A 16,610-nucleotide genomic window follows, 5' to 3' on the forward strand; every position below is an offset into this window, starting at 1 on the left:
TGGATTAATATTTAAATACTTATCTATATTTGATAATATATTTTAAATGGCAACACACTAGGATCATGCTAAATATTTAATAATAGAAAAATCATTGAATGTATATATATTCATACTATGAAGTCATTAATAATATTTACAAAGAAGTTTGATGACAAGAAAATTTTAAATTTATAACATGAAATCAGATATCTAACACTATAAATAAATTAATTGTTAAATTATATGTACATAATTTGAATACTTTTAACTAACCTATCTATAGATGATAAATGGGATAGATAGAAATGATAGAGATAGATAGATGATAAATAGATGATAGATAGATAGATAGATAGGTAGATAGATAGATAGATAGACAGGATTTAGCTGTAAAATCATTGGTTCTTTACTATTTGAAAGACTTCTTTAAGAATTTGGACTTCCCTGGTGGTGCAGGTGTTAAGAATCCGCCTGCCAATGCAAGGGACATGGGTTCGAGCCCTGGTTTGGGAAGATCCCACATGCCTTGGAGCAACTAAGCCTGTGCACCACAACTACTGAGCCTGCGCTCTAGAGCCCACAAGCCACAACTACTGAGCCCACGTGCCACAACTACTGAAGCCCACGTGACTAGAGCCCGTGCTCCACAACAAGAGAAGCCACTGCAATAAGCCCGCACACCACAACAAAGAGTAACCCCTGCTCACCGTAACTAGAGGAAGCCCGCACACAGCAACAAAGACCCAATACAGCCAAAAATAAAAATAAATAAATAAATAAGTTTTTTTAAAAACTTAAATTAAAGCTATGGCTCTTCATCCCAGGACACACACTCACACACACATACACACGATGAATCAATCAATCACAAAATATTTTATAAAGTATAAGGCTTATATATACTGAGCTTTTAGTAAGAACCCTGATAGTGACAGTAGACAGATACTAGATAGGTTAATAGATAAATAGATGTAATGCATTATATTTAAAATGAAACTCTGTCCCTTTCTCTTTCTGGAAAAAATAAACCAAAATATTTATATTTGGTCCTGGGGGCAAGATTCTGAGGGTCTGATGTAGATTCTCTTCAGACCTGGAGTGGTGGTTGTGGCTCCTGCTGGCGTCCCTTTGTGCCCTGCCCCCATGAAGTCTAGCAAGGTGACAGGACTAAAGATGGGCTCTGTCTCACATCTCCAGTTCTTCCAGCAGGTCCAAGGCTTTCCCAAAGAGACTGTGCTCTGAGGAGTCTTGGTTGCCATAATAGTATAAAAATGATGTCCTTGCAAAAATGTCTACCTGTCAAATCCCAAAGGAGTCAAATACTGGTGCTTCAGCTCAGAACTCACTTCTGTGTGCAGTTCTGGAGGAGAACAACCCAGTCACCTCTCCCGCTTTGCCAGGTCAATTGTGAAAACCCCTGGAGTGCACCTCCCAGCATCTTTGCTTTGCCATGGGCACTCAGCTCCACTGATACTCAGCACGTCAACTAGAGAGAAGGGATCTAACATGTCCTGAGCTCCTGTCATGGGCAGGCACCAAAGTAGAACCTTCATATACAATTTGCTCAATTAATCTCTGACTGCAACCAAATAAGGTAACTTTAGCCTTCTCCAATTTACAGACTGAAGTAAGGGAGGTTAAGTAACCTCCCCAAGGTCATAAAGTGGACTCACAGTTTAGATCTAGGATAGGATGACTCCGTCTTGGATCCATGCTGATGCTAAGCAGACCAATCTCACCCGGTTTCCCATCCAAGAACTCCCAGTCTGATCCCTGCTTACCTCCTGAGACCAGACCAAGTAGGCAGGGTTTCAGGGCTATAATGACCTGTTGCAAGGGGCACAGCATGAACGCAAATATGCAAATGTTTCTACTCCACCTTTGTGTTCAGTGACGTAACCTTTTTCCTTTGGGTCACCAAGCTCTCCCCTTCTAACCTGTTCCTGCTCTTAAATCACTATGGCAGTCCCTGGTCTCCTGCACCTGAACTCCTTATGTTGGATAAACGGGCCCTTCAAAACTTGCCTGATTCCTCTGTTCATGTAAGACTCAAGCCTTGCTTTCCATAGGAAGCACTTGGGAAAATCAAGGGCTAACACATTGAAAGTCAAAATTGTTGTCTTCAGTGGGTCCATCTCCTTCTTTATGCTGTCCCATGGAGAACACAGATTTACTAAATTGCATTCTACACCTTTTCATTGAATGAGCAGAGTCGCCTTGAGCCAAAGTGGAGCCCAAAATGTCCTCCAGAGAGGGGCCTGGTGAGTTCCCCCCTGTGCTGTTGCTTACCTGGAAAGCAGACTCATCCTGTAACTAGCCTTTACTTTTACCAAACTTCTTTGATAGAGTGATGATAAAAAAAAAGACATACACTTGGAAGCTTGGGACTAATAAAGCACTTGTCTAAATATATTTGAGAATGAGAATAATGCAAACCTAGAATTTAAACTCAAGCCTATCTAATTCCAGGTTCCTACACTATAGTAAAATCACCTCATAGATATTTCTGCTTATACAATGAAATAGAGTACAGAAAGCACCTAACACATATAAAGTACTTAACAAATGTTAGAGAGACTTTAAAGGGAGGAGAACAAACCATGATTGGTGGCCTTCCCTTATCTCAAGCTTTTTTTAATAGTAGTTGTTATTACAGTAGCAGTCATAATAATATTTACAACTAGTGTTTACTGAGTGTTTACCATCAGGTATTTTGCTAAAAATTTTACATTCATGGTCTCAGTTAAGACACTTCTGGTTGAGTATGATGTTAACTGTGGGTTTGTCATACATGGCCTTTATTATGTTAAGGTGTATGCCTCCTATACTCATTTTATTGAGTTTTTATCATAAATAGATGTTGAAACTTGTCAAATACTTTTCTGCATCTATTGAAGTCATCATGTGATTTTTTTATCCTTCGTTTTCTTAATGTGGTGTATCGTGTTGATTTATTTGCAGATTGAACTATACTTGCATCCCTGGAATAAATCTCATTTGATCATGGTGTATGATCCTTTTAATGTATTGTTGTATTCAATTTGCTCATTTTTTCTTTAATATCTTTCTTGGAGTATAATTGCTTTACAATGGTGTGTTCGTTTCTGCCTTATAACAAAGTGAATCAGCTATACATATACATATATCCCCATATCTCCTCCCTCTTGTGTCTCCCTCCTACCCTCCCTATCCCACCCCTCTAGGTGGTCACAAAGCACCAAGCTGATCTCCCTGTGCTATGCGGCTGCTTCCCACTAGCTATCTATTTTACATTTGGTAGTGTATATATGTCCATGCCACTCTCTCACTTTGTCCCAGCTTACCCTTCCCCCTCCACGTGTCCTCAAGTCCATTCTCTACGTCTGTGTCTTTATTCCTGTCCTGCCCCTAGGTTCTTCAGAACCTTTTACTTTTTTTTAGATTCCATATATATGTGTTAGCATATGGTATTTGTTTTTATCTTTCTGACTTACTTCACTCTGTATGACAGACTCGAGGTCCATCCACGTCACTACAAATAACTCAAATTCATTTCTTTTTATGGCTGAGTAATATTCCATTGTATATATGAGCCACATCTTCTTTATCTACTCATATGTTGATGGACACATAGGTTGCTTCCATGTCCTATCTATTGTAAATAGAGCTGCAGTGAACATTGTGGTACATGACTCTTTTTGAAGTATGCTTTTCTCAGGGTATATGGCCAGTAGTGGGATTGTTAGGTCATATGGTAGTTCTATTTCTAATTTTTTAAGGAACCTCCATACTGTTCTCCATAGTGGCTGTATCAATTTACATTCCCACCAACAGTGCAAGAGGGTTCCTTTTTCTCCACACCCTCTCCAGCATTTATTGTTGGTAGATTTTTTGATGATGGCCATTCTGACCAGTGTGAGGTGATACCTCATTGTAGTTTTGATTTTCATTTCTCTAATGATTAGTGATGTTGAGCATCCTTACATGTGTTTGTTGGCAATCAGTATATCTTCTTTGGAGAAATGTCTATTTAGGTCTTCTGCCCATTTTTGGATTAGGTTGTTTGTTTTTTTGATATTGAGCTGCACGAGCTGCTTGTAAATTTTGGAGATTAATCCTTTGTCAGTTGCTTCATTTGCAAATATTTTCTCCCATTCTGAGGTTTGTCTTTTCATCTTTTTATGGTTTCCTTTACTGTGCAAAAGCTTTTAAGTTTCATTAGGTACCATTTGTTTATTTTCATTTTTATCTCTATTTCTCCAGGAGGTGGGTCAAAAAGGATCTTGCTGTGATTTATGTCATAGAGTGTTCTGCCTATGTTTTCCTTTTAGAGTTTTATTATAGTGTCTGGCTTTACATTTAGGTCTCGAATATATTTTGAGTTTACTTTTCTGTATGGTGTTAGGGAGTGTTCTAATTCCATTCTTTTACATGTAGCTGTCCAGTTTTCCTGGCACAACTTATTGAAGAGCCTGTCTTTTCTCCATTGTATATTCTTGCCTCCTTTATCAGAAGTAAGGTGACCATATGTGTCAGGGTTCATCTCTGGGCTTTCTATCCTGTTCCTTTGATCTACATTTGTGTTTTTGTGCCAATACCATACTGTCTTGATTACTGTAACTTTGTAGTATAGTCTGAAGTCTGGGAGCCTGATTCCTCCAGGTCCGTTTTTCTTTCTCAGGATTGCTTTGGCTATTCGAGGTCTTTGTGTTTCCATACAAATTGTGAAAATTTTCATTCTAGTTCACTGAAAAATGCCATTGGTAGTTTGATAGGGATTGCATTGAATCTGTAGATTGCTTTGGGTAGTATAGTCATTTACACAATGTTGATTCTTCCAATCCAAGAACATGGTATATCTCTCCATCTGTTGGTGTCATCTTTAATTTCTTTCATCAGTGTCTTATAGTTTTCTGCATACAAGTCTTTTGTCTCCTTAGGTAGATTTATTCCTGGGTATTTTATTCTTTTTGTTACAATGGTAAATGGGAGTGTTTCCTTAATTTCTCTTTCAGATATTTCATCATTAGTGTATAGGAATGCAAGAGATTTCTGTGCATTAATTTTGTATCCTGCTACTTTACCAAATTCATTGATTAGCTCTAGTAGTTTTCTGGTAGCATCTTTAGGATTCTCCCTATATAGTATCATGTCATCTGCAAACAGTGACAGCTTTACTTCTTTTCCAATTTGGATTTCTTTTATTTCTTTTTCTTCTCTGATTGCTGTGGCTAAAACTTCCAAAACAATGCTGAATAATAGTGGTGAGAGTGGACAACCTTGTCTTGTTCCTGATCTTAGAGGAAATGGTTTCAGTTTTTCACCATTGAGAATGATGTTTGCTGTGGGTTGGTCACACATAGTAAATGGCCTGTACTATGTTGAGGTAACGTCCCTCTATGCCTACTTTCTGGAGGGTTTTTATCATAAAAGGGTTTTAAATTTTGTTGAAATCTTTTTCTGCATCTATTGAGATGATCATGTGGTTTCTCTCCTTCAAGATGTTAATATGGTTTATCACATTGATTGATTTGCATATATTGAAGAATCCTTGCATTCCTAGGATAAACTCCACTTCATCATGGTGTATGATCCTTTTAATGTGTTGTTGGATTCTGTTTGCTAGTAGTTTGTTTAGGATTTTTGAATCTATGTTCATCAGTGGTATCGGCCTGTAGTTTTCTTTCTTTGTGACATCTTTGTCTGGTTTTAGTATCAGGGTGATGGTGGCCTTGTAGAATGAGTTTGGGAGTGTTCCTCCCTCTGCTATATTCTGGAAGAGTTTGAGAAGGATAAGTGTCAGCTCTTCTCCAAATGTTTGACAGAATTTGCCTGTGAAGCCATCTGGTCCTGGGCTTTTGTTTGTCAGAAGATTTTTAATCACAGTCTCAATTTCAGTGCTTGTGATTGGTCTGTTTATATTTTCTATTTCTTCCTGCTTCAGCCTCAGAAGGTTGCGCTTTTCTGAGAATTTGTCCATTTCTTCCAGGTTGTCCATTTTATTGGCATATAGTTACTTGTGGTAATCTCTCATGATCCTTTGTATTTCTGCAGTGTCAGTTTTTATATCTCCTTTTTCATTTCTAATTCTACTGATTTGTGTCTTCTCCCTTTTTTTCTTGATAAGTCTGGCTAATGGTTTATCAATTTTGTTTATCTTCTCAAAGAACCAGCTTTTAGTTTTATTGATCTTTGCTATTTTTTCCTTCATTTCTTTTTCATTTATATCTGATCTGATCTTTATGATGTCTTTCCTTCTGCTAACTTTGGGGCTTTTTTGTTCTTCTTTGTCTAATTGCTTTAGGTGTAAGGTTAGGTTGTTTATTTGAAATGTTTCTTGCTTCTTAAGGTAGGATTGTATTGCTATAAACTTCCCTCTTAGAACTGCTTTTGCTGCATCCCATAGGTTTTCGGTCATTGTGTTTTCATTGTCATTTGTTTCTAGGTATTTTTTGATTTCCTCTTTGATTTCTTCAGTGATCTCTTGGTTATTTAGTAGTTTTCCTACAGATTTTTTCCTGTAATTGATATCTACTCTTATAGCGTTGTGGTCAGATAAGATGCTTGATATGATTTCAGTTGTCTTAAATTTACCAAGGCTTGATTTGTGACCCAAGATATGATCTATCCTGGAGAATGTTCCATGAGCACTTGAGAAGAAAGTGTATTCTGTTCTTTTTGGATGGAATGTCCTATAAATATCAATTAAGTCCATCTTGTTTAATGTATCATTTAAAGCTTGTGTTTCCTTATTTATTTTCATTTTGGATGATCTGTCCATTGGTGAAAGTGGGGTGTTAAAGTCCCCTACTATGATTGTGGTACTGTCGATTTCCCCTTGTATGGCTGTTAGCATTTGCCTTACGTATTGAGGTGCACCTATGTTGGGTGAATAAATATTTACAATTGTTATATTGTCTTCTTGGATTCATCCCTTGATCATTATGTAGTGGCCTTCTTTGCTCCTTGTAATAGTCTTTATTTTAAAGTCTATTTTGTCTGATATGAGAATTGCTACTCCAGCTTTCTTTTGATTTCCATTTGCATGGAATATCTTTTTCCATCCCCTCACTTTCAGTCTGTATGGGTACCTCGGTCTGAAGTGTGTCTCCTGTAGACAGCATATATATGGGTCTTGTTTTTGTATCCATTCAACCAGTCTATGTCTTTTGGTTGGAGCATTTAATCCATTTACATTTAAGGTAGTTATCAATATGTATGTTCCTATTACCATTTTCTTAATTGTTTTGGGTTTGTTTTTGTAGATCTTTTCCTTCTCTTGTGTTTCTTGCCTAGAGAAGTTCCTTTAGCATTTGTTATAAAGCTGGTTTGGTGGTGCTGAATTCTCTTAATTTTTGCTTGTCTGTAAAGGTTTTAATTTCTCCGTCAAATCTGAATGAGATCCTTGCTGGGTAGAGTAATCTTGGTTGTAGGTTTTTCCCTTTCACCACTTTAAATATGTCCTGCCACTCCCTTCTGGCTTGCAGAGTTTCCGCTGAAAGATCAGCTGTTAACCTTATGGGGATTCCCTTGTATGTTATTTGTTGCTTTTCCCTTGCTGCTTTTAATATTTTTCTTTGTATTTAATTTTTGATAGTTTGATTAATATGTGTCTTGGCATGTTTCTCCTTGGATTTATCCTGTATGGGACTCTCTGTGCTTCCTGGACTTGATTGACTATTTCCTTTCCCATATTAGGGAAGTTTTCAACTATAATCTCTTCAAATATTTTCTCAGACCCTTTCTTTTTCTCTTCTTCTCCTGGGACTCCTGTCATTCGAATGTTGGTGCGTTTAATGTTGTCCCAGGTGTCTCTGATACTGTCCTCAATTCTTTTCATACTTTTTTCTTTATTCTGCTCTGTGGCGGTTATTTCCACTATTTTTATCTTCCAGGTCTCTTATCTATTCTTCTGCCTCAGTTATTCTGCTATTGATTCCTTCTAGAGAATTCTTAATTTCATTTATTGTGTTGTTCATCATTGTTTGTTTGCTCTTTGGTTCTTCTAGGTCCTTGGTAAACGTTTCTTGTATTTTTTCCATTCTATTTCCAAGATTTTGGATCATCTTTACTATTATTACTCTGAATTCTTTTTCAGGTAGACTGCTCATTTCCTCTTCATTTGTTTGGTCTGGTGGGTTTTTACCTTGCTCCTTCATCTGCTGTGTATTTCTCTGTCTTCTCATTTTCCTTAACTTACTGTGTTTGGGGTCTCCTTTTCGCAGGCTGCAGGTTCATAGTTCCCGTTGTTGTTGGTGTCTGCCCCCAGTGGGTGAGGTTGATTCAGTGGGTGTGTAGGCTTCCTGGTGGAGGGGACAGGTGCCTGTGTTCTGGTGGATGAGACTGGATCTTGTCTTTCTGGTGGGCAGGACCTCATCTGGTGGTGTGGTTTGGGGTGTCTGTGACCTTAATATGATTTTAGGCAGCCTCTCTGATAATGGGTGGGGTTGCATTCCTGTCTTGCTAGTTTTTTTGGCATAGGCTGTCCAGCACTGTAACTTGCTGCTCATTGAGTGGAGTTGGATCTTAGCGTTGAGATGGAGATCTCTGGGAGCGCTTTCGCCGTTTGATATTACATGGAACCGTGAGGTCTCTGGTGGACCAATGTCCTGAACTCAGCTCTCCCACCTCAGAGGCTCAGGCCTGACACCTGGCCAGAGCATCAAGACCCTGTCAGCCACACAGCTCAGAAGAAAAGTGAGAAAAAAAGAAGAAAGAAAGAAAGAAAGAAAGAAAGAAAGAAAGAAAGAAAGAAAGAAAAAATAAAATATAATAAAATAAAATAGTTATTAAAGTAAAGAATTTTTAAATTATTAAAAATTTAAAAAATTTAAAAGTAATTTAAAAAAGAAAGAAAGAAGAGAGCAACCAAACCAAAAAATATGTCTACCAATGGTAACAAGTGCTAAAAACTGTACAAAAAAAAAAAAAAACGACAGACAGAACTCTAAGACAAATGGTAAAAGCAAAGCTATACAGACAAAATCACACAAAGAAGCATACACATACACACTCACAAAAAGAGGAAAAGGAAAATATATATTTATTTTTTGGGAAGTCTGAGGTCTTCTGCCAGTGTTCAGTAGGTGTTCTGTAGGAGTTGTTCCACGTATAGATGTATTTCTGATGTATTTGTGGGGAGGAAACTGATCCCCACGTCTTACTCCTCGGCCATCTTGAATGTCTCCTGGACTTTTGTTTTTGAAAGGTTTTTGATTACTGCTTCAATCTCCTTACTAGGGATCAGTCTATTCAGAAAATCTAGTTCTTCATGATTCAGTCTTGGAAGGTTATATAATTCTAAGAATTTACATCCGTTTCATTTCGGTTATCCAATTTGTTGGCATATAGCTATTCATAGTAGTCTCTTATAATCTTTTGTATTTCTGTGGTATTTTGTTGTAACTTCTCTTTTGTTTCAGATTTTATTTATTTAAGCCTTCTCATTTTTTCTTAGTATGTCTAGCTAAAGGTTTGCCCATTTTATTTATCTTTTCAAAGAACCAGGTCTCAGTTTCATTTTCATTCATCTTCTTCTGTTGTCTTTTTTTCTCTATTTCATTTACTTCTGCTCTATTTTTAATTATTTTCTTCCTTCTACTGACTTTGGGCTTTGTGTTCTCTTCTTTTTCTAGCTATTTTATGTATAAGGTTATATTATTTATTCAAGATTTTTCTTATTTCTTGAGGTTGGCCTGTATTGCTACCTTCCCTCTTAGTACTGCTTTGGCTGCATGCATAGGTTTTGGTATGTCATATTTCCATTTTTATTTGTCCTCATGTGTTTTTTTATTTCGCCTTTGAATTTTTCCATTAACCCAATATTTGTTCAGTAACATGTTGTTTAGTCTTATGTTCATTTGTCTATACAGGTTGTGTCCTTTTCTTCTCCCTCTCATATTTTTGTTGCCACAAAAACATCCCTTTTTATGTTGTGAGTTCATTACCAAATTTAAGTAGCTATAGTTATTTTTAATGTTTTTTCCTTTAACCTTTATGCTATAATTAAGTGTTTAACAACCTATTCTGATTTAGAGTTACAATTTTCTGATTCTCTCTATTTATCACATTACTCAAAGTTTTGTATACTTTTATCTTTTATTTCAAGTAGAAGAGCTCCTTTCAACATTTCTTGTAAGGCAGGTCTAGTGGTGATGAACTCCCTCAGGTTTTATTTGTCTGGGAAAGCCTTTATTTCTCCTTTATATCTGAAAGATAATGTTGCTGGATAGAGTATTCTTGGCTCACAGTTTTTATCTTTCAGTATTTTGTGTATGTCATTCCTTTCTCTCCTGGCCTACAGAGTTTCTGCTGAGAAATCTGCTGATAGCCTAATGGGAGTACCTTTGTAGGTTACTGTCTTTTTTTTCCCTGACTGCCTTTAATACTCTTTCTTTATCATTGACTTTTGACAGTTTTAATATAATGTGTCTTGGAGAAGGTCTTTTTGCATTAAGATAATTAGGTGTTCTGTTAGCTTCGTGGACTTGTATATCCAGTTCCTTCCTCAGGTTTGGGAAGTTCTCAGCTATTATTTTTTTAAATAAGCTCTCTACTCCCTTCTCCCTCTCTTCCTTTTCTGGTATACCCGCTATTCTTATGGTGCTTTTTTTCTAATGGAATCAGATAGTTCTTATAGAATTTCTTCATTTTTTAAAAAAAATCTTAGTTCTCTCTCCTCTTCTACCTGAATCATTTTTAAATTTCTATCTTTGAGCTCACTGATTCTCTCTTCCACATTATCTGCTCTATTTCCAATGCTTTCTAATGCATTCTTCATCTCATTTATTGAGTTCTCAAGCTCCAGAATTTCTGTTTGATTATTTTTTAGAGTTTTAGTCTCTTTGGTAAAGTATTCCTTCTGTCATTGGTTTTATTCCTGAGCTCATTGAATTGCTTTCTGAGTTTTCTTATGGCTTGTTGAGTTTCCTCATGACAGCTATTTTTAACTCTATCAGTTAGATCACAGTCTCCTGTGACTTAAATTTGGTTTCTGGATAATTGTCCTATTCATTTTGTGATACTGTGTTACCATGGTTCTTCATGGTGCTTGATGAGTTGTTCCTCTACCAGTGCATTTGAAGTAGCAAACACCTCTCTTGTTTAGGTAAAGCTTTGTTTACTTTGATTCTAACAGTTCCACAGATTGGTAATTAGAGACCTTTCTTTTGTTTTTCAGTAGGTGCTGCTATAGCACGTTTTTGTTTTTTCTTCTCTGAGCTGCCTCTGGCTCTATTTGAGAATCAGCAGTTTCCACCCTCCACTGCCTCTACCAGAGTTTTCGCTGGTGCCCTTGTCATTGCTGCTTATGCCTCTGGGATCACTGGTGCCTTGCTGATGTCAATGTCACTGCTGCTACTGGCATCTTCATGTCCAGTGTTGCTTGGGTTATCGGCAATGCTACTGTAGCAAGGGATGGGGAGCCACAGGCAGGGGGTGCCAGAATCACAGGCACACCTGGTGTTTGCAGGTCCTGCTGCTGCTACTGCCCAGTTCCTTGTGGCCATGGGCACCACTGTAGCCAGGAAATAAGAGTCGTGTACCACCTCTGCTGCTGCCACCAGGTTTTCTGGGGGTCAGGATTATGGGGACCACCTCTACTGTTCCCCTGATTCTACCCTCTCTATGTATTCCGATCTACCTACCTTCAGATGTACAAACATGAGGATCTCTCTAGAGTCCTGGTGTCTTGGGCAGAGGAACCTTTGTTGAGTTATGGATGTTTTACTAGTTGTAGATTGAAGGGGAGAGACAAAGGGAGTGTCTCACACCACCATAATGCTGATGTCATTCTAGGGATATCGTTAGAATTCTGCCTACTACAAGAATTTAACTGCCTCAGACCCCAGACTCTTAAATCTTTAACTCCAAGCTAAGAGAATCGATATTACTCCCCTAGCTAGCATGGTAGTCTATAATCTTTGTCATTATTGTACCTTTCCTTGACTCACTCAAATGTTCCCTCCTTAGGGAAGGAAATTAGCAGCAGTCCTCGATGGAGCAAAAGACCACACAGATGAGGACTATGAAGACCCTGAGCTTCATATGGTAGAAGCACAGCAATCAGTGAAAATTTTACCAGCCAGGCCTATAAAGGAATCTGAATATGCGGGTAACATTTTGGGGCTGAAATCTGAAAATGCATGTCCATGCTGCAATAATGCATAGCAACTAAAGCTGCAGGTTCTGAATTAAACAGCTCTAGTTTAAAATCATGCTTCTATGTCTTATTAGCTGTGTGACCTTGAGCAAGCATCTAAAAATCATTTTGTCTATCAGAAAACAGGCTTCATAATAACAGAACTTACCCCCAGAGTGTTTTTTGAAGATCATATGTATGATGCATGCTGAGTTCTCACCAGAGAACTTAACACAGAGTCTAGGCTCTATGACTATTGGTTATTATTATCATGATGCTCATCTTAAGTCCTGATGAGCACGACAGAAGATTGACCAGCAGGAATGTGGGCAGCATCCGTGTTAAGACAAAGTTTGCATAGAGGAGATTACAGTAAAAGGGAAGACTTTTTAATATGGTTGATATGTTTTGCCAGTAACCAGCATATGAGTGGCACTAGGGCATGGCTGCAAAGCCAAGCTTTTTAAGAGAAAGAAGACCTTATTACAAATCCACCTTTGCCTCTTTCTAAGTGGTGTGCTTTGGGCAGCTCCAGCAAGTTCTCTGAACCTTAGGTAAAGCACACTGCTGTAAGGGAAAAGAGAAAGCATTTGTGATTTCTGAGAACCTGATCTACTGAAATGAATCTACTGGGGAGAATCACCTTGTAAATAATAATGATATTCCTTTCTTCATTTACTCAGCAAGCATTTACTGAGTATCTACAGTGTGCCAGTTATCACGTTAAGATTGATCAAGTGACATAAAGATAAAGCATAATCCATGTTCTCAGGAAGATCACAATCTAATGGCAGAAAGATAGATAAACAGATAAGTATGACAGAATAAGTTAAGTAGATAATGTATATAATTATGTTAAGTATATAATTAAGCATATGTTAAGTATATGACATGGAAAAGAGCGCCAGGGGTGGTGTGCAGGTGTCTAGGAAGATTTTTGAAGGGCATGACACAGCCCAAGGCTTGACAGATGAGTAGAATTCTCCAAGTGGATAAGAGAATGAAGAATGTTCAGGTCCAGACTTTGACATTTACGTGTATGGACCAAGAGGAGTGACTTCTCCTCTTTGAAGCTCAGTCTCTTCATCCGTTAAGTGGAAGTAGAATTACTTGCCTCATACCTATATTGTGATGACTCAGTGAGTTTGTAGATAGGCAAATAGTTTATAAATTATAATATGCTGAGCCATGTAAAGTATGACCTTAAATTTTTTCTCTTCTCACAGATACACGTTATTTCAAGGGTGTGATGGACACGCCCCTTTCCTTAGATGCCAAGACCTCTATCCCCACAGACAGGCAAACCCGGATGAGGCTGGACAAAGTGAGTAAAGCCTTGACCATAAGAACCAAACATATGGAGGGCACATCCTAGCAGCCAAGAGCTTCCCCATCTCTCATTCCCAAGGCATCTTGTTAGGTGATGAGCAGGTCAAGCTCAGTGAGGTGCAGGGGATTAGACTGGCGGGATCATGGTCCTGTAGAATAAGTTTAGAAGGGAGAAGAACATCTGTTGAAGATTTGCTGTGAGCCAGGCATCAGGCTTTCCCTTGCATCTCATCCAATGCTCATCCTGTTCTCCGGAAGCAGAATTTAAACTCAAAGCTTTTTGATAATAACATCATTTTGCCCAGATTTTAGGCCCAAAGATTCCAACTGCTAATTATGTGGTAATAAGTACAGTCAGCCTTCCATATCTGCCAGTTCCCCATCTGCAGATTCAACCAAGGATTAAAAAAAAAAAATTCCACAAAGTTCCAAAAAGGAAAACTTGAATTTGCCACATGCCAGCAACTATTTACATAGTATATACATTGTATTTACAGCTATTAACATAGCATTTACATTGTATTCGGTATTATAAGTAACCTAGAGATGATTCAACCAACCAAGGATTGAGTAGTACCATAGTATGTACTTAGTGAAAAAAATCGAAGTATAAGTGGACCCACACAGTTCAAACTCATGTTGTTCATGGGTCAACTGTATACAGGGGTATGTGCGTAGGTTATTTCCAAATACTATGCTATTTCATATAAAGGACTTGAGCATCCACAGATTTTTATATTCATGGGGGTTCCTGAAACCAATCCCCTACAGATACCAAGGGACAACAGTAAGTCAAACAACCTCTCTGAGCCTCTTTGTAAACCCATCTAAAAAATAAGAATAAAAATCTCTGCCATGCTTACTTCAAAAAGCTGTTGAGACCACAAAAGATAATCTTATGAAAATATCTTGTAAATGTAAATGCTCTAAACACATATAGAATTTTATTTGTAATAACACTTTTGCTAATGTTTAATTTTCTTAATGCAGAAATGCATAAAATACAAATTAATCATCCCTGGGGTTGCAGGGCTATCAGTCATAACATTTTGGGTACATTTCATGTCAATGTTTTCTATGCTGATATGTTTCATGCAAGGGAGTCCTTATTGTATAGTATATACCAGTTTTCTTTCCTTTTCACATTAACTTTCAGTCATAAAACAATCTCCCATGTGACAAAACAAGTATTAATAAGCATAATCTTTACAGATACATCACTCCCCACTATAAGATTTTTAATTATTTTACTTAACCATTGAGTGAAAACATTTTAATGCTTTTAGTACATATTGTAAAATTTCTTCCTGAAAAATCATTTCAATTTACCCTCCCGGAAGCCCTATGTTGGAATTTCCACCTCATAGACTTCTCACCAAAACTGGATATTACATTTTTAATCATAATTTAAAAAAACAAAAAAGAGATTTCACTGTTCTTTTTTTAAATCTGTAGCACATTTATTGGTGAGTTTGAACATGCTTTTGAATATTTATAACACATCTTCCTTGTGCATTATCTGTTCAAATAGTTTACCTATTTAACTTGAGGGTTTCTGTTAAATATTGACAAGAAAAGGAAACTACAAATTTTACCAAATAATGTCATTTACACAGAACACAGCCAGGAGAGATTGGGAGAGCAAGATGAGGGATAAAATACTGAACACTTCCTCTTTACACAGACACCAAGCTAAACACCTGAATCATTCACTCAACAAATTCACTCAAGACATATCTGTTGGGTACCTGCCATGGACCAGGCAAAATTATAGGCATCAGTAAACCACCAAGGCCCTGCTCTCATGAAACTTACATCTAGTGGGAGGAAGCCTGTGATAAATAAATAGATAAATAATAGATACAATGACAATATGTCAAGTGATGAGTGCTTTGAAAAAATAATGAAAGCAGTGCAGTCAGGGAAGGTCTTTCGGAGGATAGATGGCAATAAATGAATGAATGAATGACATTTAATCCTTAAAATGACCTTGCAAGACAAACGTTATAATCCCTATTTTAACGGCTCCAATACTTACCTTCTCTGAGCCTTTACTGTCTTAGCTATAAAATCTCATAGCTTTATGATAATACATACAAAACACAGTGCCTGGCACAAAGCAATCCGTTACTAATGACACCTCCATGAGGACAGGGACCATTTTAGCCCCAGTACCCAGCACAGTGCCTTTATGTAAGAAGTTTTCAACAGATATGGGCTAATTGGATAGAAATGAACAAACTCTCAGTCATTTGATCTGAACCTTGAAATATGAATAGCTTGAAATATTAATAGGAAAAGGGACACAGTCTTCTTTCCCAGTTCGATTTCTATTCACATGGAACCATTTTCCAGTCTGTTCCTCAAAGTTGTCACGTGAATATTTGCTACTATTCCCAAGATGTGAAACTGGGGCAGCCCCACAGGGGGCTGTTTGACAGGGAGGAGGACATTTCAGGGCTCTCATCACTAAAGCATGAAGCATATTCAGGGAACAATAGGAATTTTAGAGTCATTGGGCCAGAGGCTAAAGACACAAGTTCTTGTCTGGTTATAGAGTAGAAAATTCTGACCTAAAAAGTTAAGCTTTTCTTTCCCTAAAAATCACTGATAATCCCCCTTTCCATGTAAGTAAAACTTCATGAGAAGAATGCTTTTTTAAAAAATAATAATTCTTATTTGATTTTTTTTAAAACAACTATGCCAGAATTTGTCTCCATTTTTATTACTTTATATCCTTTCATATTATCTTTGTAGCTTTCTGTTGTACATTTCTTCTTTTAGTTAGGTCACTTTGCAAGTGGAACTATAATCTCAACATATTAAGTCAAGTGAAATCTTGTGAGAAAAAGGATATGGGAGACTTGAGCACAATTTTGGCCAGGAGGGAAGTTGTCTTATAAATTAATTAAATAAGGACTTGGTCTCGATTCAGATAAAAAAGGAATTTTGCTTTTATAATCAATGTTTGAATAATCAAGTTTTTATGGTAAGCAGATTCTTTTTATTATAACCTTATTCTCAGGAGTTAATTCTAATTCGTTTTGCACATTTATGTTGAGATTAAACTATCTGTGAAATGGATCTTCAACGATCCTTACAGGGGCCAGTTCTTACGATGACGCCTTAGACTGGTTACAACTGTCTTAAATCACTAGACCACTGTCCATCTTTTCATTTA

The 16,610-nt window shown here is 37.3% G+C and overlaps 1 protein-coding gene across 1 annotated transcript in view; it reads left to right on the top strand.

The window, feature by feature from the left end:
* CLNK (cytokine dependent hematopoietic cell linker) overlaps window positions 1-16,610 on the top strand; it is a 116,558-nt gene that overhangs the window by 32,401 nt on the left and 67,547 nt on the right. The window contains exons 5-6 of the mRNA XM_059923844.1: window positions 11,932-12,073; window positions 13,327-13,424. Coding sequence (XP_059779827.1) covers window positions 11,932-12,073; window positions 13,327-13,424 — 240 coding nt within the window. The remainder of the gene's footprint in view (window positions 1-11,931; window positions 12,074-13,326; window positions 13,425-16,610) is intronic.

The sequence above is a fragment of the Balaenoptera ricei genome, chromosome 5 (assembly GCF_028023285.1).
Source record: "Balaenoptera ricei isolate mBalRic1 chromosome 5, mBalRic1.hap2, whole genome shotgun sequence".
NCBI lineage: Eukaryota > Metazoa > Chordata > Mammalia > Artiodactyla > Balaenopteridae > Balaenoptera > Balaenoptera ricei.